Raw genomic sequence first — 20,719 nt, forward strand, 5'->3', positions numbered from 1 at the left:
TGCCATTGATGTCTGACAGCACCCCACCAACCAAGAAGATTCCCCTCCTCTCCCTGACAGACCAAGGACAGAGGAGGCAAAGGTGGCAGAAGAGACACTACTCTATAGAAACAACATCTCCTGGAAGGACATCCGTGACCTGGGGACTGCTGTCCAGGCCATGTGCACTCCACAAGCCCCCCTCTCCTCGATTCTTATGACTGTTTTTGTCACTCTTTATATAACTCTGCCACTGCCCAGCATCTCCCTAGATTGGCAGCCATTCCCATTAACATTTCCCTTCATGAACCCCATGGACCCTTACCCACACGGAAAGCACAGGACATTCCTCTCTGATCTAACCCTCCCCCTTTGCCTTGTAAGACCTTCCTCAAGACTCCATCCTGCATGTTCCTGTTATATCACTGTCACCGAACCAATATGAGCTAAACCCTCTGCTCTTCTCTGGTGCAAAGGCTCTACTGGTTCCTGCATTAACCCCCGTTTCAAGGTTTCTGCCCCTCCATAATGATTGTTCTCAGAGTTTACCTCTATGAACCTCAAGAACTTGCCTTATAGCTGGGAGGAGACAGAAAGATAAGAGAGATCTTTGTCCTCTGCTCATCAGACTGGGTCTTGCTGTCTCACTGGGCGCAACGGGAACCACTGGAGTAGCTCTCATCCAAACCCACCACCTGGACACTGACTTCCCGGACCAGGCTATGGCTTCCACTGCAGTCAGCCTTGAGTCTCTTCAACACCAGATGACCTCCTTAGCAGGAGTTGTTCTCCAAAACCTGAGTCCCTGGACTCACTGACTGCTGGACAGGGAGGGACTTGCGTTTTGCTAGGGGAGGAATGTTGCTTCTATGTCAATGAATCCAGGCTGGGAAAACAAGACATGCAAATGCTCAAAGATCTCCAGCAAGATCTCCGGGCACTCCCAATACACCTACCCCATGGTACTCAAACCCCTTGGTAGCTTGGCTTCTTCCCCTCTTGGGTCCATACTAGCCACTGGAGCTCTGCTTCCCCTGCACCCTGACTCGTCCAATTCTAAAGCAGCAGATGAGTAGCACTGCAGAGACCACTCACTGCTCATCAGGTCTATGTTCCTGTGATGGTTTGCTCAGCCAACGGAGTGGCACTATTAGAAGGTGTGGCCTTGTTGGAGGAAGTGTGTCATTGTGGGGGTGGGCTTGGAGACCTTCCTCCTAGCTGCCTGAGGATGCCCAGTCTGTTCCTGGCTTCTTTAGGATGAAAATGTAGAACTCTCAGTTCCACCTGCCTGGATGCTGCCATGTTCCCACCTTGAATGATAATGGACTGAACCTCTGACCCTGTAAGCCAGCCCCAATTAAATGTTGTTAATGGTGTCTGTTCACAGCAGTAAAACCCTAACTAAGACAGTTGCCAACATAGGAGACAGTTACTCCTGTGACACCTCTCCTTTATATAACAAAAAGGAAGAATTGTGGGGCAAGTGGGTTGTGCCATCGGACAGAAGAACTGGTAAGGTTGGGTGACTCAGACCCCAAGGAATCTCAGAGACTTGAGCTCGGCAGGAGTTGAGCCACTTCTGTACCTGCTCTGGAACAAGTAACCACACACCCCACTGAGAGGAGCATGGACAGTCAGCCACATAAGGAAACACCTGCAGTCCTTCCCCGTGCAAATAGAGCATCACTAACGTCTCAGACTGAGCCAATAGGAAACACCTACACCTAAATCCCACCCGCTCCTCAATGCTTACATAGAACCTGACCATATGGAATAAAGCGTACACGTTATTTCACTGAGGATCTTCTGAGAGTGCCTCTTTTTACTGAGCTGAAACACTTGGGGAAGAGTTCTTTCTCCCAAAGCTTTGGACCTGCCACCTCTGCCACTACCACTGCTGCCTCTGCTGCTGGCGCTGGAGCTGCTTTGATCTCTGTGAGAGACCAGGAACCTCGACTGCCTGCCCCGTGCAGGCTGCCCAAACCTCCTTGCTTCTCTTCTAAGAGCTGAAACACTCTTGGCATTCATGGCTGGACCAGAGCCCATGGAACCTTTTCATCTTGTCTCCACTTTGCCCTGAGGGTAAACAACAATGTCCCTCTATCCATAGCCGACTCTCTGTCCGTGTCCAGATATCCTTTGCCTGAACTGTGAATCCGGTTTCATTCTCAACCGTGGGTCCTCAGGATAATGGTGTAAGGCAGGGAGATCCTGCTCTGCTGTCACCTCTTAGCCAGGACTTCCTAGGGAGGTTCCAGGACAGAGGAGAACATGGTGGAGGTCCCTGATGCTCCCTGGGATTTAAAGTCTCATATAGAAGCAGTACACTGCATAGCTGTGTGCTCCAGATTGAGGCATGTCCTAAAGAGAAAGGAGGCTCACATGACTCTGGAAGCCCCTAAAATGTAACACGGCACGTGAAGCCCATCTCTGGGGCTGTATTCACAGCAAATGGTTGTGGGGGTGGAGTCTGTAGCAGAGATAACGGCCTGTGGTTGTTCAGGGACTTCCAACGATGCAGTTTTTGTAAATCTTTCCCTGTGCTGATGTGGGCACCTATAAGAAACCCAAATCAACTCCCTGATTCACCCTGATGGTACCTGTGGTGGTCTGAACGAGATTTAATGCTTGGTCACCAGGGAGTGGCACTATTTGAAAGGATTGGGAGGTGCGTGCTTGTTGGAGGAAGTGTGTTACAGCAGATGCACTTCGAGGTTTCAAAGGCTCATGCAATGGGAGTCCTTGTCTCTGCCCAAGGACCAGGATGTAGTACCCAAGAACTGCCCCAGAGCAATGCGTACCGTCATGCTCCATGTATGTCACCGTGCTCCATGCGTGCCACCGTGCTCCACGTATGCCTCCATGCTCTCTGCTGTGAGGGTAATGGACTAAATCTCTTAAACTGTAATCCAGCCCCCTGTTAAGTGTTTCTTTTATAAGAACTGCCTTGACTAAGACAGTAGTGTTACATGGATTTTCCTTTTCTTTTCCTCTCTCTCTCCCTCTCCCTCCCCCCTTCTCTCTTTGGTCTATTGTTGATGTCCTGATGTTTCTGAAGAAACATATCTTCCCTGGAAAAGTCAGTTACAAAACACTTGGCACCACTAGGGACTGAAGCCAGATGACCGAGAGGATCGGTTGCATCAGCTTGCAGTGAGAGATAAGACATACCACCCAGGCTAATTAGCAAGATGTTCTCTGGCCTGCACATGCTCACCTTCGCACACAGGCTGAAGGACTGAGATCATGCCATCATATCCTAACTTTATTTTATGTCGGCTCGGTCACTTCTCAGCTCTCCACCCTCAGGCAGCCACCTCTGCCTTGGCAATGCTTCAAGGACTGCCTGTGACCTTATCTACGGGCCAAATGTGTTGGAAAGATACTGTGGAGCTCTGAAAAGGAATCAGAAGTTACTCAGCTGTTCTAACTCCCTCATTATATACCTCCCCCTCCCAAACATTGATGTAATTATAGTTTTGTCTTTTAAGACACTCTAAGGCAGAACTTGGGCAGCAAGAGGCTTTATAGAGGCACGAGTTCACTCTTGGTCTGGCTGTCCAAAGAAAAGGACTGAACACTTGTAATTTGCTCAGTCAGCTTGGTTGTCAATAACTATCTCATGTAGCCTGTTTCCCAGGCACCACACATGCAATGGAGATCAATGTGATACCTCTTGTAAATGACCAATCAAGCTAAAAGTGGTTGTTTAATCAACTCCAGGCAGGTATGTTGTAGAAGCTGTCTGAATCAATCCAGTCATTATCCTCAACTCCTAACCAAACAAATTAATTGGAAAGCTGGTTGGTTCTGATGGAAAGAGTTCAGGGATATATCCCCTAAAGCAAGAAATAATCAAGACTGTGCCAAAACCACACTGCAGTGGGCAACTTTGCCAGGCGACTTTCAGGGACCATTGGTTTAAGGTGGGAATGGCCATGCTCTGATTGCTAAACTTGAACTTCATAGATTTTACTATTTGAGATTAAGGACATCTGTTTCACTAACTCTATGTAGCCCTCCCCATGATCCTTAAAACCTTCCTTGGGATTGGAGAGATGACTGAGTGTTTAAGAGCATGTGTTGTTCTTGATGAAGACAAGGGTTCAGATCCCAGCACCCACATAGTGGCTCACAATGATCTTTAACTCTACTTATAGAGGACCTGACATCTTCTAACATCCATGGTACCAGAATGGAGTACATACATAGATATAGGCAAACACTCATGTGCAAACTATGTCATGTAACAATTTCCTCTGAAATCAAAACATTCCATCCTACAGGGAAGCTCCTTAAGCAGGAAGGTGAACAACTCACATTAGCTTCAGGAAGTCCCTGAAACTGACTAGATTCAATAGCCCTCCTCCCCCGGCCCCCTGCCTAGAATAAGCAATAAAGCTTCAAAAATGATGCTTAACCAAACTTCAAAACAAACAAACAAACAAACAAACAAACAAAAAACACAAGACCAGGCAAACCACCTAGAAAAAGCACACGTCAGCCAAGCTTCCTGGAAGACATTTGGACAAGAGTCGCTTGGAAAGGACAGTCTCCAGTCTGTTGTAATGCCTATCTCCGAGTCACTTCTGCTCATGTTAAGTACACCCTCACTGGCATTCCTGGAAGTAACACTCAATAAAACTCATTAGTTCAGTCAGAGTCAAAGTGGGACAGCCACTGGCTCTGGCCGCAGTTTGTCTTTCTAGCCTTGGAGATGCTAACTCTAAGAGTTCATAAATTTCCAAACATGTTCTTTCCTCTTTTTATGAAGGTATACAATGTGAAATTAGCCTATGGCCACACTGTAAGACTTTGTGGCCATCGCTCAATCAAAAGTGATGGCCATAATCATATTTCTCTGGTTCTATGGTATTATGTCGTGTAATAATTTCCTCTGAAATCAAAACGTTCCATCCTTCAGGGAAGTTCCTTAAGCAGAAGGTGAACAACTCACATTAACTTCAGGAAGTCCCTGAAACTGACTAGATTCAATACCCTCTCTCCCCCGGCCCCCTGCCTAGAATTATTGCTTTGAAGGAATGAAGCTTCAAAGATAACGCTTAGCCAAACTTCAAAACAAACAAACAAACAAACAAACAAACAAAAAACAAGACCAGACAAACCACCTGGAAAAAGCACAAGTCCCAACCATAGGTACATGCAGCCATCAGAACAACAAGGGTTCCAGCTTTGCATCCTCCAGGAAGAGATGGGGAAGCATTACTGACTTATGCAGAATTGATTAAAGAGGAATGATGACATTTGCTCCCTTCCTTGACATGGCTACATGGCACCTACATAAAGCACTGTTTAGGTCAGACATGTAAGTGTTGATATTAGCCTTGTGGGTGTAGAAAGCTCCGTGTCCCCTCTGTTATTCATCATGGAGCATGGCCTCTGCTGCTCCCCCTGTGGGGATCACAAGACAGGGAACACAGAAATAACTCTCCATGGCAGACAGAATTCCAACAGGACAACTGGTCACCCTGTCCTCTCAGCTGAAAGTGCAGCTGCTGAGCTCATAAGGACCATGGCAGGGGGAGCAGAGAGTGGGAGGATGTGGGTGGCTGTTAGCACGGCATTTTGGGTGCTGCCAGCCAATCTTACTGCCCCGGGGCTGCTGCCATGCCTGCCCAGAAAGAGCAGGGGCTGGGCAAGGAGGTCCAGCACAGATCTGAGGCTGAGTCCAGAGCAGAGTCCCTGAGCAGGAGAGATGGCAGTAAGGCGTTGGAGAGTCACACAGCTTCCCAGGTGCCAAGGACATGCTGATTACCCACCTTGCCGTCCTTCCACCCTGGTCTTGCTTGGCCTCTCTGTTCCTGTCCTTTGGCTCCCTTCCCAGGTGGGTACAAAATGAGTAAAACCATCTGTTTTTGTGCCTGTGTCAGGGTTTTGACTGAATTTGCCTGGAGATGTGAACGAACATCTATTCATACCATCCAGGCCCTGTGACAGACCCAAGCAAACAAACAAACACCAATCTACCCAAGTCAAGGTGGATGAAACATTTTATTGGAGCTACAGGGACTCAGATGAGGGATTACTGATGGGGGCATGGGTCGTGCAGGCAGTATTACCATTGCAGAGGTAATGTCTCACACAATCTACAACACTGGGGTTCCTAAGAGACTTCTCTCTGCCTGGGTGACTTTAGAGAGGGACCCTCCCCTGGGTCTGCTGATCCTCAGTCATCCCTCAACACGAAGATGCTTCAGTTCAGACCAAACAGATACAGGAGACTACACACAAGATCATATTATCCACCCAACCCCCTCATTAGTTCTGAGACTTTTCTCCACTCTACAGTGCTGTTCTAACTCCTGAACGGCCATTTTAACTTTTTACAGAGGATAACCAGGAGCACTGGATGCCTACTGCTCTCCCACCCAAGCAAGTGCCAATTGGTCCTGGGGTTTTTCTCCAGGGCAATATTCATGAGAATTCCTGACCCCATATCATCTTCCTGGATCCCCAAGAAGGTTTCATGCTCTGTAACCATATAGTTGGGCTTTCCCATGAGACTGGGACCAAATAAGCACCCAGGAGAGGCTGTTCAAAGCTATTCCCACTGCATCAGAGGTCCCTTTCCTGCCTCTGCACAAGGGTGACTTAGGAGTAAGTTACACACTTCCTTGCTCTAGCTCTCGCGGGGCGCCCGCCCTGACCTATGACTGTGGTGCACCTCTACTGTGAAGACTCCATTTCTACACGAGTCTTAGAATTTTCAATAGTCCACACGTTCAGTGTGTGTGAGGAAAGCCTTTGTTTTGAGTTCACTTATCTTGTCTGCAAAGATCCTGAATCCTGTCTGAGCTGGAACTTCAGCTCACCAAGGTTGCGGATAGCTAACAGACTCCTAGTGAATGTGTGCAGGGTCCACTCGGCTGGGTTTCGTGCTCTCTTATCCCAGCACTAGAAAGATGAAACAGAGACCCTTAAAAAGGCAGCATGGAGCAGGAGGCCAACACCCAGAGGTCACCACCAGTTCTGCTGCATCTGAAAGGGATCGAAAGGGAGCCTTGGTCTTGGTAAATGAACTGCCAGGGTTGGCTTGTTCCTAAAGCAGAGTGAACTGGAGCCCTGCAGACAAAGGAAAAAAGATCACATTCTTGGTTCCCAAACAGAAGGGAGAGAGTAGGTGAAATGAAAGATAGAAAGACCAATTAACCTCTTGGCTATGCTGACGAAGTAATGGCCTGTCTTCTGGAAGCCCATGCCCTGGTACAGAGATATAGCGCTATACTGCATATTGCCAGTCACAAGGACAACATCCGTGTAGCCCTGGTCCCGTGCAAACTGGAGCACAATTCTGACCAGTGCTTTCGCTATCCCCTGTCCTCGATGCTGTGAGGACACAGACAGGCGGAAGAGCTGCAACTGCTTCCTCCCTGATGGAGGCTCCTTGACTGGCAGAGCAGCCACTATGCCCACCACCTGCCCCCCAGACTCAGCCACCCAGAAGGAGCCATGTGCATTCAGGTAAGACTTGGTGATGTCAGCCAAGTCGGCCTGCAAACATTTAGCCACATAATTTCTGCATGAAACCCAGAAAATGAGCCGCAGGCAAAGGAGAAAGAGGAAACTGTACACTGTGGCCAGGAGCCAAGAACCAGACACTAGGATTATGGTCACGGGCACCCCAGGAAAGAGCAGGAGAGAATGAGGCAGTGTCAGCACATGGTAGAAGGCAGCAGGGACATGCTCCTCCATGCCTCTGGAGAACAAGTCCAGGACTCTTCTGTGGTCCCTGTCCTGGAACTGTCTGATGTGATAAGGAGCCATGAGGAGACTTCTGCCTCTCAAGTATCAGTGATCACCAGGGACGTCCAGACCTTCTTGCACAGCTTCCTGAGCCCTGCAGGAAACAGAGGAAAGCAGGTCAGCCCCCAATGCCCTCCCAAACTCCCAGAAGCCAGTGAGACTCCATCCACAGGCAGACCTCTGTTGACACCCATCTTGGGACAACATGTCAGGTTGTCCTCACCTAATGACCCCATTTCTTCCCTTTTCTAGTCATGTGTCCCTGGGACATGTTCCATGACCTGTCTGAGCCTGTATGTCTTTCCCCTGTAGATCATGGTAAAACAACGCCTGGTTTCAAGGTTGGTTTGAAGATTTAACCCAGGAAGCTGTGTGTAGAGCCCTCCCTGAGATCCTCCTCCGGTTACAAGTTCTCTGACCTTTGGGACCTGAGGTGCCACACTGTGGAAAGATGTGCAGTTCTGAGATCTTCTGTTTCCTCTTAAGGGTCCAGACATTGAAAACGCCTGTGTTTCCAGGTACGAGCTTGAACAATTCCTCTTTTCAGAAACCAGAGAAATTTAGTCTACAGAAAAGCAAAGGATCAAAGAAAAATGTCTCCACCCATGGGACTCCAGACTCACAGAAAACCAAGTCTCACCTCTCTGTCCTCTCACCTAACACCACACATCCAAGTGTCCAGGATGGCCTCTACTTCTGATTATGTCCAGGAGAACCTGCCAGAGCATGCTTAACCTCTAGGGCACAGATCTGGCCTGGAACTTCATTGGCTGACTCCTGGACAACCTTAAACCAAAGGTCAGGAGCTGAAAAGTGAAAGGGAAGAGAACCCATATTTGTTTATCTCTTGATGACCCCAGGATTAACCTAGAGGGGATACTGGCTCTGCCTGGCCCTGAGTTCCTAGTCATTTTGGGAAGAGTCTCCCTACTTTCTGTCCCTTTTAATCATAGCCTCTTACACCCAGTGTACTTTGCCATGTCTGGTTTCCAGCCTAGTCACTGACATTGTCACCTACCTCCTGGAAGAGGCCCGTGCTTGGGAGATGCTGAGCTTCTCTTTCTCTCTATGCTATGGTTGGTCCTGAGATAACAGATCCTGATCTTCCAAACTGACTTCCTGTCCCTCCTCCTGACCCTCAGGGATGCTGTCACTCAGCCTCCTTGCTGATGCACCTGCTTTACTGAATGTCTTTTCCTGCCCCTGCAGTGCTTTGGTCCAGGTAATCGGCCCCACAGTCAGCAGCTGACTGAGCTTGGCAGCCCCTTCAGAACCAAGACATCAAACTCTTCACAGATGACCTGAGGAACTCCTTCAACACACAAGGCAAGAGTGACATCATACTCTTCACACAGATTATCTGAGGAAGTATTCATCACACCAGGGAAGAGTGACATCATACTCTTCACACAGATTATCTGAGGAAGTATTCATCACACCAGGGAAGAGTGACAGAGGAGTTCCTTTTCTTGTAAGATACCCCAACACATGGATGCTCTTTCCCCTAGGACTGACCTACCTATCAGTGAGGGTCCTTCTGTCTGCACTCATGGCGTCCTACACAGGGTCATGATGTATCCAAGCCGGCACTTCTTTGGTGCTGTTAGCTTGGGCCTATTGTAGGCAGGGCCAGTGGGCTCCCAGGAGACATACAGTAAGGTGGAACACCACAGAATCTCCTCAGGAATCGTCATGTGTCAAAGTTGGGAGCTTTGGACATGGTCTAGGTAGCAGAAACAGGGCCACAAAGACAGGGATGACAGGTACAACACAAGACCATGATGTAAGTTGGTACATTCTGGAGCATTTAACCTGGAACTATGGTTAGCCTCCACACCCAGATTCTTTAACAAACCGGGGGAGGGATGGCCAGGGAGCCATAATCTGCATGTTCAAATCAGAGGAGGACTTGAGGAACTGGTTCTTTCCTTCCACTGTGGGACCTGGCATTGACCTTAGCTTCCCTACAATGGAAAGAGTGGGAGAAGGAGGAGGCAGGCTCTCCATAGTGGATTTCGGTTGAGGCTGTGACTGTCCGCACTACCCATGCCCCTGCACAGGTCAGGCTGCTGCACTGCACCTCTAATGGCTGCACAGGGGAAGCTGCCCCAGGACACTCTGAAGGCCAGTGCTGGGATGGGCTGCCCAAGCCATCTCGCAAGCACTGCCGGTCACTAACACATTGTCCACTTTGACTGCTGCAGTGCTGGTGCATTTCATTAATTTGTGTCCTGAGGCTGATTTGTGAAGCTTTTACTTCTCTCCGTGGGGTGTGTGTGATCCCTGTGAGTCTCTGACCAAGAAAAGGAAAAAAGTGTTGCCATTTCCCCGGGAAGAAGTTAATGGAAGTGCCCATGTCTCTTAAAGGATTGTCTGAGCCCATGTAAGAACAATGTTCTCTTCAGTAACCAGGTAAGTTCAGAGCCTGGGGTATGCTTTGGAAGAGAAGCTCATTTCTTGCTGTAATGCACTGCTGGGAGAAAAGCAGATGAAGAAGCTAGGGATATGGCTCCATCAGAAGCTTACCATACAAGGTGACTCCCTTCTTTGGTCCTTCAGGCCAGCCTCAACTCTGTGTCCATGACCGGAAACTTGCAGCGGAACTCCAAGTGAAGCCCAGGACTCACAGACTTGGCACTTTCAGGCTTCCGTACAGGACATGATTTGTATGTGAGGAAGAGGCTCAGCCGACTTTCTTGCCGCTTTGGAGGGGACACGATACTCTCTGATTTATTCATCCACGCACTTGAAGTTCCAGCTCCCCCCGAACCTTACACTGCTTCTTCCAAGGAAGCTTGTTTGGGTGAGAAACTCTCCTCATCAATATCACACTGTTCATGTCTCAGGCTCCACAACCTAAGGTGGATGCTAAAGACAGAAATCGCAGGAACGTATTTTATATTAAAAATACGTTGCAGCTCCCTTTCCCTGCATTTGTATCTGTGCCTCTGTTCCTGGGGTCATGGACTCATTCAGTTGGAACAAAAGTGGCACAGCCATTGGCTCTGGTCACAGTCCCTCCATTGTGACAGAAACTCCACACAGTTTGCCCTTTCCAGCCTTGGAGACCCTTGCGCTTTCAGTTTATACCTGTCCACACATTTCTCTTTCCTTCATTGTTTTTGTTTGTTTTGTTTGGTTTTTTTAAATGAAAAGTATACAATAAGAAATTAACCTATGGCCACACTGTAAGACTTTGTAGCTGTGGCTCCATCAAAAGTGTTGGCCATAATCTTATTTCTCAAATCCCAGGCAGTCCCAGCAGACACTGCCTCCTTTTCTGTCTCCCCCAAACTCAAGCACCTCCATTCTGCAAGGTTAACTTGCAGTTTGGCCCATGGCTCACGGCATAGTTTCCTATTTACCGTGCTGATTTCCCAGCCCCAGTGCATCCTCCTTCTGGTATCAGCCCCTCTGACTTAGAGATGCCATCCCATCCATGGGTGCATGCAGCCATCAGCTCAGCATGGGCTGCAGCTTCGCATCCTCAAGGAAGAGATGGGGAAGCATTACTGACTTATGCAGAATTGGTTCAAGAGGACTGATGACATTTGCTCCCCTCCTTGAGATGGCTACATGGCACCTACATAAAGCACTGTTTAGGTCAGACATGTAAGTGTTGATATTAGCCTTGTGGGTGTAGAAAGCTCCGTGTCCCCTCTGTTATTCATCATGGAGCATGGCCTCTGCTGCTCCCCCTGTGGGGATCACAAGACAGGGAACACAGAAATAACTCTCCATGGCAGACAGAATTCCAACAGGACAACTGGTCACCCTGTCCTCTCAGCTGAAAGTGCAGCTGCTGAGCTCATAAGGACCATGGCAGGGGGAGCAGAGAGTGGGAGGATGTGGGTGGCTGTTAGCACGACATTTTGGGTGCTGCCAGCCAATCTTACTGCCCCAGAGCTGCTGCCATGCCTGCCCAGAAAGAGCAGGGGCTGGGCAAGGAGGTCCAGCACAGATCTGAGGCTGAGTCCAGAGCAGAGTCCCTGAGCAGGAGAGATGGCAGTAAGGCGTTGGAGAGTCACACAGCTTCCCAGGTGCCAAGGACATGCTGATTACCCACCTTGTTCGTCCTTCCACCCTGGTCTTGCTTGGCCTCTCTGTTCCTGTCCTTTGGCTCCCTTCCCAGGTGGGTACAAAATGAGTAAAACCATCTGTTTTTGTGCCTGTGTCAGGGTTTTGACTTTGAATTTGCCTGGAGATGTGAACGAACATCTATTCATACCATCCAGGCCCTGTGACAGACCCAAGCAAACAAGCAAACACCAATCTACCCAAGTCAAGGTGGATGAAACATTTTATTGGAGCTACAGGGACTCAGATGAGGGATTACTGATGGGGGCATGGGTCGTGCAGGCAGTATTACCATTGCAGAGGTAATGTCTCACACAATCTACAACACTGGGGTTCCTAAGAGGCTTCTCTCTGCCTGGGTGACTTTAGAGAGGGGCCCTCCCCTGGGTCTGCTGATCCTTAGTCATCCCTCAACATGAAGATGCTTCAGTTCAGACCAAACAGATACAGGAGACTACACCCACTCCAGATCTTATATCTGTAATGCATCCCCTTCTATACCTCTTCTAAGTCTTGGAGCAAGTGATACATGTACACATCTATTTTCATTTACAATTCAACATCAGGCTATATCACAGATCACTCGCTGATTCTCAGCAATTGGACAAGGTCTGAGTCTCTGGAGTAACTACCACCCACTGTGAAAGGCTCCCTTTACCACTGAGGCTGGCACAGCAGTCATAGGGCATAAAAACAAATGTTTTGAAGGCAAGACCACACACTATACCTGTTTAATAAAAAATAAAACAATACTAGTAGTAGTCTACTTACTATGGCCTATGGCCTCCACGCCACAGAATTGTGTCCTGGCTTAGAATAAGGAATGGGAATGCTAACCAGCGGAGGTCTCAATCAGAAAGTATCTGTGCGCAAATATTACAATTCCACTATGGCACTATGACTAGTCTTGCATGTAACAACACAGCACACAGGCTGCAACAAATCTCCCTCAGGCCCTGAGCCTCTTGGCACGAGCACACAAGGCTCTTTCAGCCCAGCCTCTGCTTGACTCCTCCATGTTCTAAAACCAAACAATGTGATGTCCTCACACAGGAGTTCTCCAGTTCCTGCATGCAACCAAAAGCAGTGGCAACACATGTGCGACTCCCTGGGCTTCAGGGTCTTTTCCAAAAATTCATGAAGGCTGCCTGTGCCTAGCATGGTAATCTTCACCCAACAACCTCATTAGTTCAGAGACTGCCTTTCTCCACCTTACAGTGCCGTTCTAACTCCTGAACGGCCATTTTAACATTTTACAGAGGATAACCAGGAGCACTGGAAACCATTGCTCTCAAACCCAAGGAAATGCCAATTGGTTCTGGGGTTTTTCTCTAGGGTGACCTTTGGATGATAATTCCGGAACCCATGTCCTTTCCCTGGATCTCCAAGAAGGTTTCATGCTCTGTATGCATTAGATTGGGCTTTCCCATGAGACTGGGACCAAATAAGCACCCAGGAGAGGCTGTTCAAAGCTATTCCCACTGCATCAGAGGTCCCTTTCCTGCCTCTGCACAAGGGTGACTTAGGAGTAAGTTACACACTTCCTTGCTCTAGCTCTCGCGGGGCGCCCACCCTGACCTATGACTGTGGTGCACCTTACCATGGAGACTCCATTTCTACACGAGTCTTAGAATTTTCAATAACCCACACGTTCAGTGTGTGTGAGGAAAGCCTTTGTTTTGAGTTCACTTATCTTGTCTGCAAAGATCCTGAATCCTGTCTGAGCTGGAACTTCAGCTCACCAAGGTTGCTGATAGCTAACAGACTCCTAGTGAATGTGTGCAGGGTCCACTCGGCTGGGTTTCGTGCTCTCTTATCCCAGCACTAGAAAGATGAAACAGAGACCCTTAAAAAGGCAGCATGGAGCAGGAGGCCAACACCCAGAGGTCACCACCAGTTCTGCTGCATCTGAAAGGGATCGAAAGGGAGCCTTGGTCTTGGTAAATGAACTGCCAGGGTTGGCTTGTTCCTAAAGCAGAGTGAACTGGAGTCATTGAGACAAAGGGAAAAAAGATCACATCCTTGGTTCCCAGACAGAAGGGAGAGAGTAGGTGAAATGAAAGATAGAAAGACCAATTAACCTCGTGGTTATGCTCATAAAGTGCTGGCCTGTCTTCTGGAAGCCCATGCCCTGGTACAGAGACATAGCGCTGTACTGCACACTGCTGGTCTGTAGGACAACATCCGTGTAGCCCTGGTCCCGTGCAAACTGGAGCACAGTTCTGACCAGTGCTTTTGCTATCCCCTGTCCTCGATGCTGTGAGGACACAGACAGGCGAAAGAGCTGCAGCTGCCTCCTCCCTGATGGAGGCTCCTTGACTGGCAGACTTCCCACTATGCCCACCACCTGCCCCCCAGACTCAGCCACCCAGAAGGAGCCATGTGCATTCAGGTAAGACTTGGTGATGTCAGCCAGGTCTGATTTCAAACACATAGCCACATAATTTCTCCATGAAAACCAGATAAGGAGCCGCAGGCAAAGGACAAAGAGGAAACTGTACACTGTGGCCAGGAGCCAAGAGCCAGACACTAGGATTATGGTCACGGGCACCCCAGGAAAGAGCAGGAGAGAATGAGGCAGTGTCAGCACATGGTAGAAGGCAGCAGGGACATGCTCCTCCATGCCTCTGGAGAACAAGTCCAGGACTCTTCTGTGGTCCCTGTCCTGGAACTGTCTGATGTGATAAGGAGCCATGAGGAGACTTCTGCCTCTCAAGTATCAGTGATCACCAGGGACGTCCAGACCTTCTTGCACAGCTTCCTGAGCCCTGCAGGAAACAGAGGAAGGCAGGTCAGCCCCCCAATGCCCTCCCAAACTCCCAGAAGCCAGTGAGACTCCATCCACAGGCAGACCTCTGTTGACACCCATGAGGAAGCAGGACACTATCCTGGGACATGTCAGGTTGCCCTCACCTAATGACCCCATTTCTTCCCTTTTCTAGTCATGTGTCCCTGGGACATGTTCCATGACCTGTCTGAGCCTGTGTGTCTTCCCCTGCAGATCATGGTAAAGCAACACCTGTTTTCGAGGTTGCTTTGAAGATTTAACCCAGGAAGCTGTGTGCAGAGCCCTCCCTGAGATCCTCCTCCGGTTACAAGTTCTCTGACCTTTGGGACCTGAGGTGCCACACTGTGGAAAGATGTGCAGTTCTGAGATCTTCTGTTTCCTCTTCAGGGTCCAGACATTGAAAAGTCCTGTGTTTCCAGGTACAAACTTGAACAATTCCTCTTTCCAACACCTGGAAAGATTCAGTCTACAGAAAAGCAAAGGATCAATGCAAAAACTTTCCCCCATGGGACTTCAGTGAATCCTAATGATCCAAACTGACTTCCTGTCTCTCCTCCTGACCGTCAGGGATGTTACCACTCAGCCTCCTTGCTGATGCACCTGCTTTACTGAATGTTTTTTCCAGCCCCTGCAGTGCTTTGGTCCAGGTAATCGGCCCCACAGTCAGCAGCTGACTGAGCTTGGCAGCCCCTTCAGAACCAAGACATCAAACTCTTCACAGATGACCTGAGGAACTCCTTTAACACACAAGGCAAGAGTGACATCATACTCTTCACACAGATTATCTGAGGAAGTATTCATCATACCAGGGAAGAGTGACAGAGGAGCTCCTTTTCTTGTAAGATACCCCAAGACATGGATGCTCTTTCCCCTAGGACTGACCTACCTATCAGTGAGGGTCCTTCTGTCTGCACTCATGGCGTCCTACACAGGGTCATGATGTATCCAAGCCGGCACTTCTTTGGTGCTGTTAGCTTGGGCCTATTGTAGGCAGGGCCAGTGGGCTCCCAGGAGACATACAGTAAGGTGGAACACCACAGAATCTCCTCAGGAATCGCCATGTGTCAAAGTTGGGAGCTTTGGACATGGTCTAGGTAGCAGAAACAGGGCCACAAAGACAGGGATGACAGGTACAACACAAGACCATGGTGTAAGCTGGTACATTCTGGAGCATTTAACCTGGGACTATGGTTACTTGGGGTGGGGTGGGGAAGTGAGCTTTAAGGAGAAAGAGGAAAGGCATTCTTGGTGGGGTCTTATATTGAAATTTCTCAGGAGTTTTAGGGCTTGAAGGATCAGGAGAAGCCTTCAGAACTTGAAAGGAAATTGTAAGAAAGACCAGAAGATGTAGGAGAGAGGATGAGAGGTGGTGAGGATTTCCAGGGAGGACTAGGGATTGAGGCTCTAGGAGAGCTTAGTTCATCTCTTGCCATCAGTGAGGGAGCTTCTCAGGATGAAGGGTGAGAGAGACTCCCCTGAGCAGGACTAAAGAGGAGCCTGAAGACGGTATGGTCATTGTTTCATGGGAAAGATACCACACATAGAGGGGGTACATTAGGATGTGGGAGAAAGGTGGGAGGGAGGAAGGGGAGAGAGAACAAGTTCAAGTGTATGAAGCATGCAGCCTTACAAGGAGCAAAGAGAAATCCTTTTAACTGTGGGATGCGTGTACTGGGTGTATGTTTATATGACTTGATCTATATGTGACAATCAATCGGAGAGAGAGAAAGATGGCAAGACTTCCCCAAAGGCAGTGATGCATCTGAGCTAGAGAAGGCCCAGGCTCAGGTACAAAGTGCTCTGAAGGCAGCTGGGCCAGGAGAGCAACCTTGCTGGAAAGAAATCAAGCTACCTGTGGGTAAACAACATGTGAGGCCTGGTTCTGATGTGAGTCTGCCTGAAACAAAAGGCTTTCCTTCTGTTAATTCCCTCAGGGCTGTGGTTTGCCATTGCCTTGCATTGCATGGTCTGTGGGCACTTCATGGTTTATATGGTCTAAAGGACAGCAATGTCTGAGGTGACAAAGGAATAATTTGGGTTGGCAGGGAACCAGGAGACACAGAGGTAGCTGAGAGCAGAGTAAAGATGTCAAGACCTCTGAGCCTCCACCATGTAGACATACATTTTGGAGCCACAGTGACGGTAGATTTAACCCAATTAGGGTGGGGGGTGCACACTGAGCCCACATCTGTGGCAGAGTAACCGAGATCCTGCTGGGGTGAGGCCATGTTGGGAAAACTCATGGTTCGTCTGTCAATGCTGCCTTCAGCTTTCTTGCACAGGGCAAACCAGAAGCTGGAACCAGGGTCCTGGAGGACAGTGCTGTTACCACCTGAATGGCAAACGTTCCCCAGAGGGTTATGTGTTTTAGCGTTTGTTCTCCAGAGGGTGTCATTGTTTTGGTAGGTTGTAGACTCTTTTAGGCCAGGGTAGCATTAATGTGGGACCACAGGGGTAGACTAGAGGGTTACAGCCTCCTCAGCTTGGGACCTGAGTTCTGTTCCCTGCTGCACCTGGATGTAAGCTGCATGCCAAACCCTGAAGTTACTCCTGCTACGCCTCCAGATCCCCCCCCCCCCCACGAACTGATACTCATACTCATACACACACAAACTGAGGCTAAGTCGATCCCCATTTTTTAAAAAAGCCTATTTGTGGTCTCTTGTGCTCCTGTAATTGAGTCCATGCCCCCTAATAAGGATGCAGAACCTGCAGAGGCAGGCCCTTGCTGCCCATCACCCACTCTCTTCCTTGGGTCTCCTTAAGAATAGTGCATTGATCTTATCCCACTCCCGGCCTCCACAATACCAAGAACACACGAGGTACAGGAGGTCTCCATCCAACATCCGGTCCTGGAAACTCACTATCCTCAGAAATGCTTGTGAAATGGTGGAGGCTGTTAATCCTGCTCCAGGCTTCCAAGCACTCCTGAAGCTCTTTCAATGCAAAACACTCACTCACCTCCCCACGTGGGTGCCTCCCTAATTCCTCCAGAGAGCCCACTTGATAAAGAGTCCAGAATATTCTTGAAAAGAACCGCGACTCTTGGGCTGCTCAGTGTTTAAGAGCACTGACTGCTCTTCCAGAGGTCCTGAGTTCAAATCCCAGCAACTACATGGTGGCTCACAACCATCTGTAATGGGATCTGATGCCCTCTTCTGGTGTGTGTGAAGACAACTACAGTGTACTTAATAAATAAATAAATCTTAAAAAAAAAAAAAAAGAACCGTGACTCTTCCCTTGGTGATTATCCTCTCCCCACCCCAGGGAGAGCCCGAGGGTCTCTAATGAGAGCCATGATGTTGGCTAAGAACAAAGGCACGACTCAAAAACACCATTTCAATTTCCACTGGAAATTGCCAGAAGAGCACCTGTTTTCCTCTGAGTCAGCAAGCCATGCTCTGCAGTGAGGAAGACTTATCTGAAGGAAGGTGCAGACGACGCCCACCAGGATCCGAAAGACTTCCTTAGCAGCTCAGCAGCTCAGCAGCTCTCTACCTGGACAGGAACTGGACTCCCGGAAGTAGCAGATTCTTTCCATGAGGAAGATATTCTTGGGCTGACGGAGACTGAGGGTGAGCTTTGCTCTCAGGAACTGACGCAACAAATGCTCCAACTCCGCTGCGGACTCTTATCTTGTGAGATGGAACTCAGACTTCTGGTCCAAGTTCACTGCGTGCGCTCTTCAAGGCCAAGGGTGGGGAACAGGTGAAAGGGGTCCGCGGCTCAGCACTGCACGGCTCGGCGCCTCGCTACGCGCCGCCCCCTGGAGGCAGTACACGAGGATGAAGCAGGAGGAGAGAGCTGAGGCCAATGAAGATCTTGTGCTTGCAGGAGACAGTGTCTGTGTGGTGTCCATTGGTTTCTAGGGCTTCCTGCTCAGTGGCTACTCAGCCTTTGCCCTAAATCACGTTGTTTCCAATTAAAAAAATACAACCAAGCACTTCACAATTTAAGGGATTATAATTCTGTGTATACAACGCCCCCCCCCCCCAGGTCATGAAAACATAGTCCGTTAAGAATCAAAGAGCTGTCAAACAACGGGAGCAGTGTTATTGGCTCACAGAAAACCAGCGATCACACACTGATGTATGACAGCGCTTCAGGCTCTGAGTAATCCTTTTGCTTGCTGACCCATGTCAGATCTGGTGGCTACCATCTGATTTCCCACTACAAACTGGAAAATGATGATTAAACTCCACCGAAAGTATGTTCAACCCTTTGCAAGGGAAACTTGTCTGTGAAAGAAAGGAAGCACACGACTGAGGAAGAAGGCAGGTCAGGAGATGTTTCAGACATAGAAAACACTAGTTCCTTGTTTTCCTTTGCTGTCAGGGGTTTTGAAAGCCGTCTTAGCAAATGTCACTTCAATTCTGATAACCTTGAAGAGGGAGGGGAGAAATAATACCTAACATCTCAAATAGACGGACATCAGGTTTGTCTAAAATTCTTCCTGAAATAACAAGTACCTAGGGAATCAAGACTGTTAGGGGCCGGGAAGGCGATGCTCAGTAAAGCCCTTGCTGGATTAACATGAGCACCGCGATGGGGAGAGCCTCCACACCCAGATTCTCCTTTAACAAACTGGGGGGGAGGGGTGGCCAGGGAGCCATAATCTGCATGTTCAAATCAGAGGAGGACTTGAGGAACTGGTTCTTTCCTTCCACTGTGGGACCTGGCATTGACCTTAGCTTCCCTACAATGGAAAGAGTGGGAGAAGGAGGAGGCAGGCTCTCCATAGTGGATTTCGGTTGAGGCTGTGACTGTCCGCACTACCCATGCCCCTGCACAGGTCAGGCTGCTGCACTGCACCTCTAATGGCTGCACAGGGGAAGCTGCCCCAGGACACTCTGAAGGCCAGTGCTGGGATGGGCTGCCCAAGCCATCTCGCAAGCACTGCCGGTCACTAACACATTGTCCACTTTGACTGCTGCAGTGCTGGTGCATTTCATTAATTTGTGTCCTGAGGCTGATTTGTGAAGCTTTTACTTCTCTCCGTGGGGTGTGTGTGATCCCTGTGAGTCTCTGACCAAGAAAAGGAGAAAAGTGTTGCCATTTCCCCGGGAAGAAGTTAATGGAAGTGCCCATGTCTCTTAAAGGATTGTCTGAGCCCATGTAAGAACAATGTTCTCTTCAGTAATCAGGTAAGTTCGGAGCCTGAGGTATGCTTTGGAAGAGAAGCTCATTTCTTGCTGTAATGCACTGCTGGGAGAAAAGGGGATGTAGGAGCTAGGGAAAAGCGCTTGCCACAGAAACTTTAGGACCTGAGTTGGATTCCTAGCAGCCATGTTTAATACTGAGCCGATGGTGGCTAACTCTTGTAATTCTGGGTCTGAAGAGGCAGAGACTAGAAAATTCCTAGGACACTTTGCAGGCAATGTACCCTAAGACATGAGTCCCAGGTTCCTGTTAGGAACTGTTTCAAGAAGAAGGGGCGGCCTCCTCCAACCTCTGCACACATGTGCACCAACCTCCATGGGCTTGGAGGTGAAGAGACAGAAGTTGTAGTTTCGTGGGTCACATGTATTTGCCTCCTTGGATAAGAAGCCAGCAGGGATAAGGTGGAGGAGGGGCTGTGTAAACCAGTGGTCACTGTTACTTCCCAGGATTCAGAAAGACAAGCAAGGCTTTGTGTCAACAGAGAGGAGGTGTCTTTGGCATACCCCATTCACCATTGAGAACCCAGCCTGCCCTAAGCCTCCATTTGCGTTTTAGGAGAACCCAATGCCTCAGAGGCTTTGTGTATGGCCTCTGCTGCCAACCTCCTTCTTACCCATCCCAAGCTGTCTGTTCAGCAGCCTGGAGCTGTGCTGGCTCATGGCCACTCTGGCTTTGTTGTTTTTTTTTCCTGGCTTTGCTGCAACTCTGTTCAGCCACCCAAGAGAGTAAAGCATGGCCTTCAAAATTTAGATGCATCACAACTGGCTGTCCTGGATGCCTTCACAGCCTTTTGTGCCCAGGTCAGCACTGCCCTCCCTCCCACCTTTCACTTGGGTTTGGCCTTGGGGATAGGGTGGGAGGCCTGGGAGAGATCGGAAGATGGAGGCAGAGAGTGAGCTAGTGCTTCGTCTGGGACCTCCTTGAGGACAAGGTCTATTCCCAGCCATCAGG

The 20,719-nt window shown here is 49.1% G+C and overlaps 2 protein-coding genes across 3 annotated transcripts; both read right to left on the reverse strand.

Moving 5' to 3' along the window:
• Positions 1–5,972: 5,972 nt before the first annotated feature.
• On the reverse strand, positions 5,973–8,282 carry Nat8f2 (N-acetyltransferase 8 (GCN5-related) family member 2). The gene is given in 2 exon segments (NM_001173449.2): positions 5,973–7,837; positions 8,163–8,282. A coding segment is annotated over 1 exon segment (681 nt). The 5' UTR covers positions 7,765–7,837; positions 8,163–8,282; the 3' UTR covers positions 5,973–7,083.
• A 3,743-nt stretch (positions 8,283–12,025) lies between these two features.
• Nat8f4 (N-acetyltransferase 8 (GCN5-related) family member 4) lies at positions 12,026–18,376 on the reverse strand. 2 transcript variants are annotated; one of them, XR_015686731.1, is made up of 3 exons: positions 17,980–18,376; positions 14,929–15,698; positions 12,026–14,588 (listed from the first exon to the last, which is right to left on the reverse strand). XR_015686731.1 is itself a non-coding variant. In XM_087659774.1 (2 exons), exon 2 carries the CDS (start codon positions 14,513–14,515, stop codon positions 13,835–13,837), a length of 681 nt encoding a protein of 226 aa, XP_087515900.1. In that variant the 5' UTR covers positions 14,516–14,588; positions 14,929–15,016; the 3' UTR covers positions 12,026–13,834. The 2 variants fall into 2 exon arrangements, 1 of the variants encoding a protein (XP_087515900.1); XM_087659774.1 differs by lacking the exon at positions 17,980–18,376 and having other exon boundaries at positions 14,929–15,016.
• Positions 18,377–20,719: the final 2,343 nt, after the last annotated feature.

This window comes from Rattus norvegicus, chromosome 4 (assembly GCF_021556685.1).
Source record: "Rattus norvegicus strain SHRSP/BbbUtx chromosome 4, alternate assembly SHRSP_T2T, whole genome shotgun sequence".
Taxonomy (NCBI): Eukaryota; Metazoa; Chordata; class Mammalia; order Rodentia; family Muridae; genus Rattus; species Rattus norvegicus.

Bases quoted from the DNA above. Each gene is read 5' to 3' on its own strand.
- Nat8f4 (XM_087659774.1), bottom strand. From the start codon at position 14,515: ATGGCTCCTTATCACATCAGACAGTTCCAGGACAGGGACCACAGAAGA.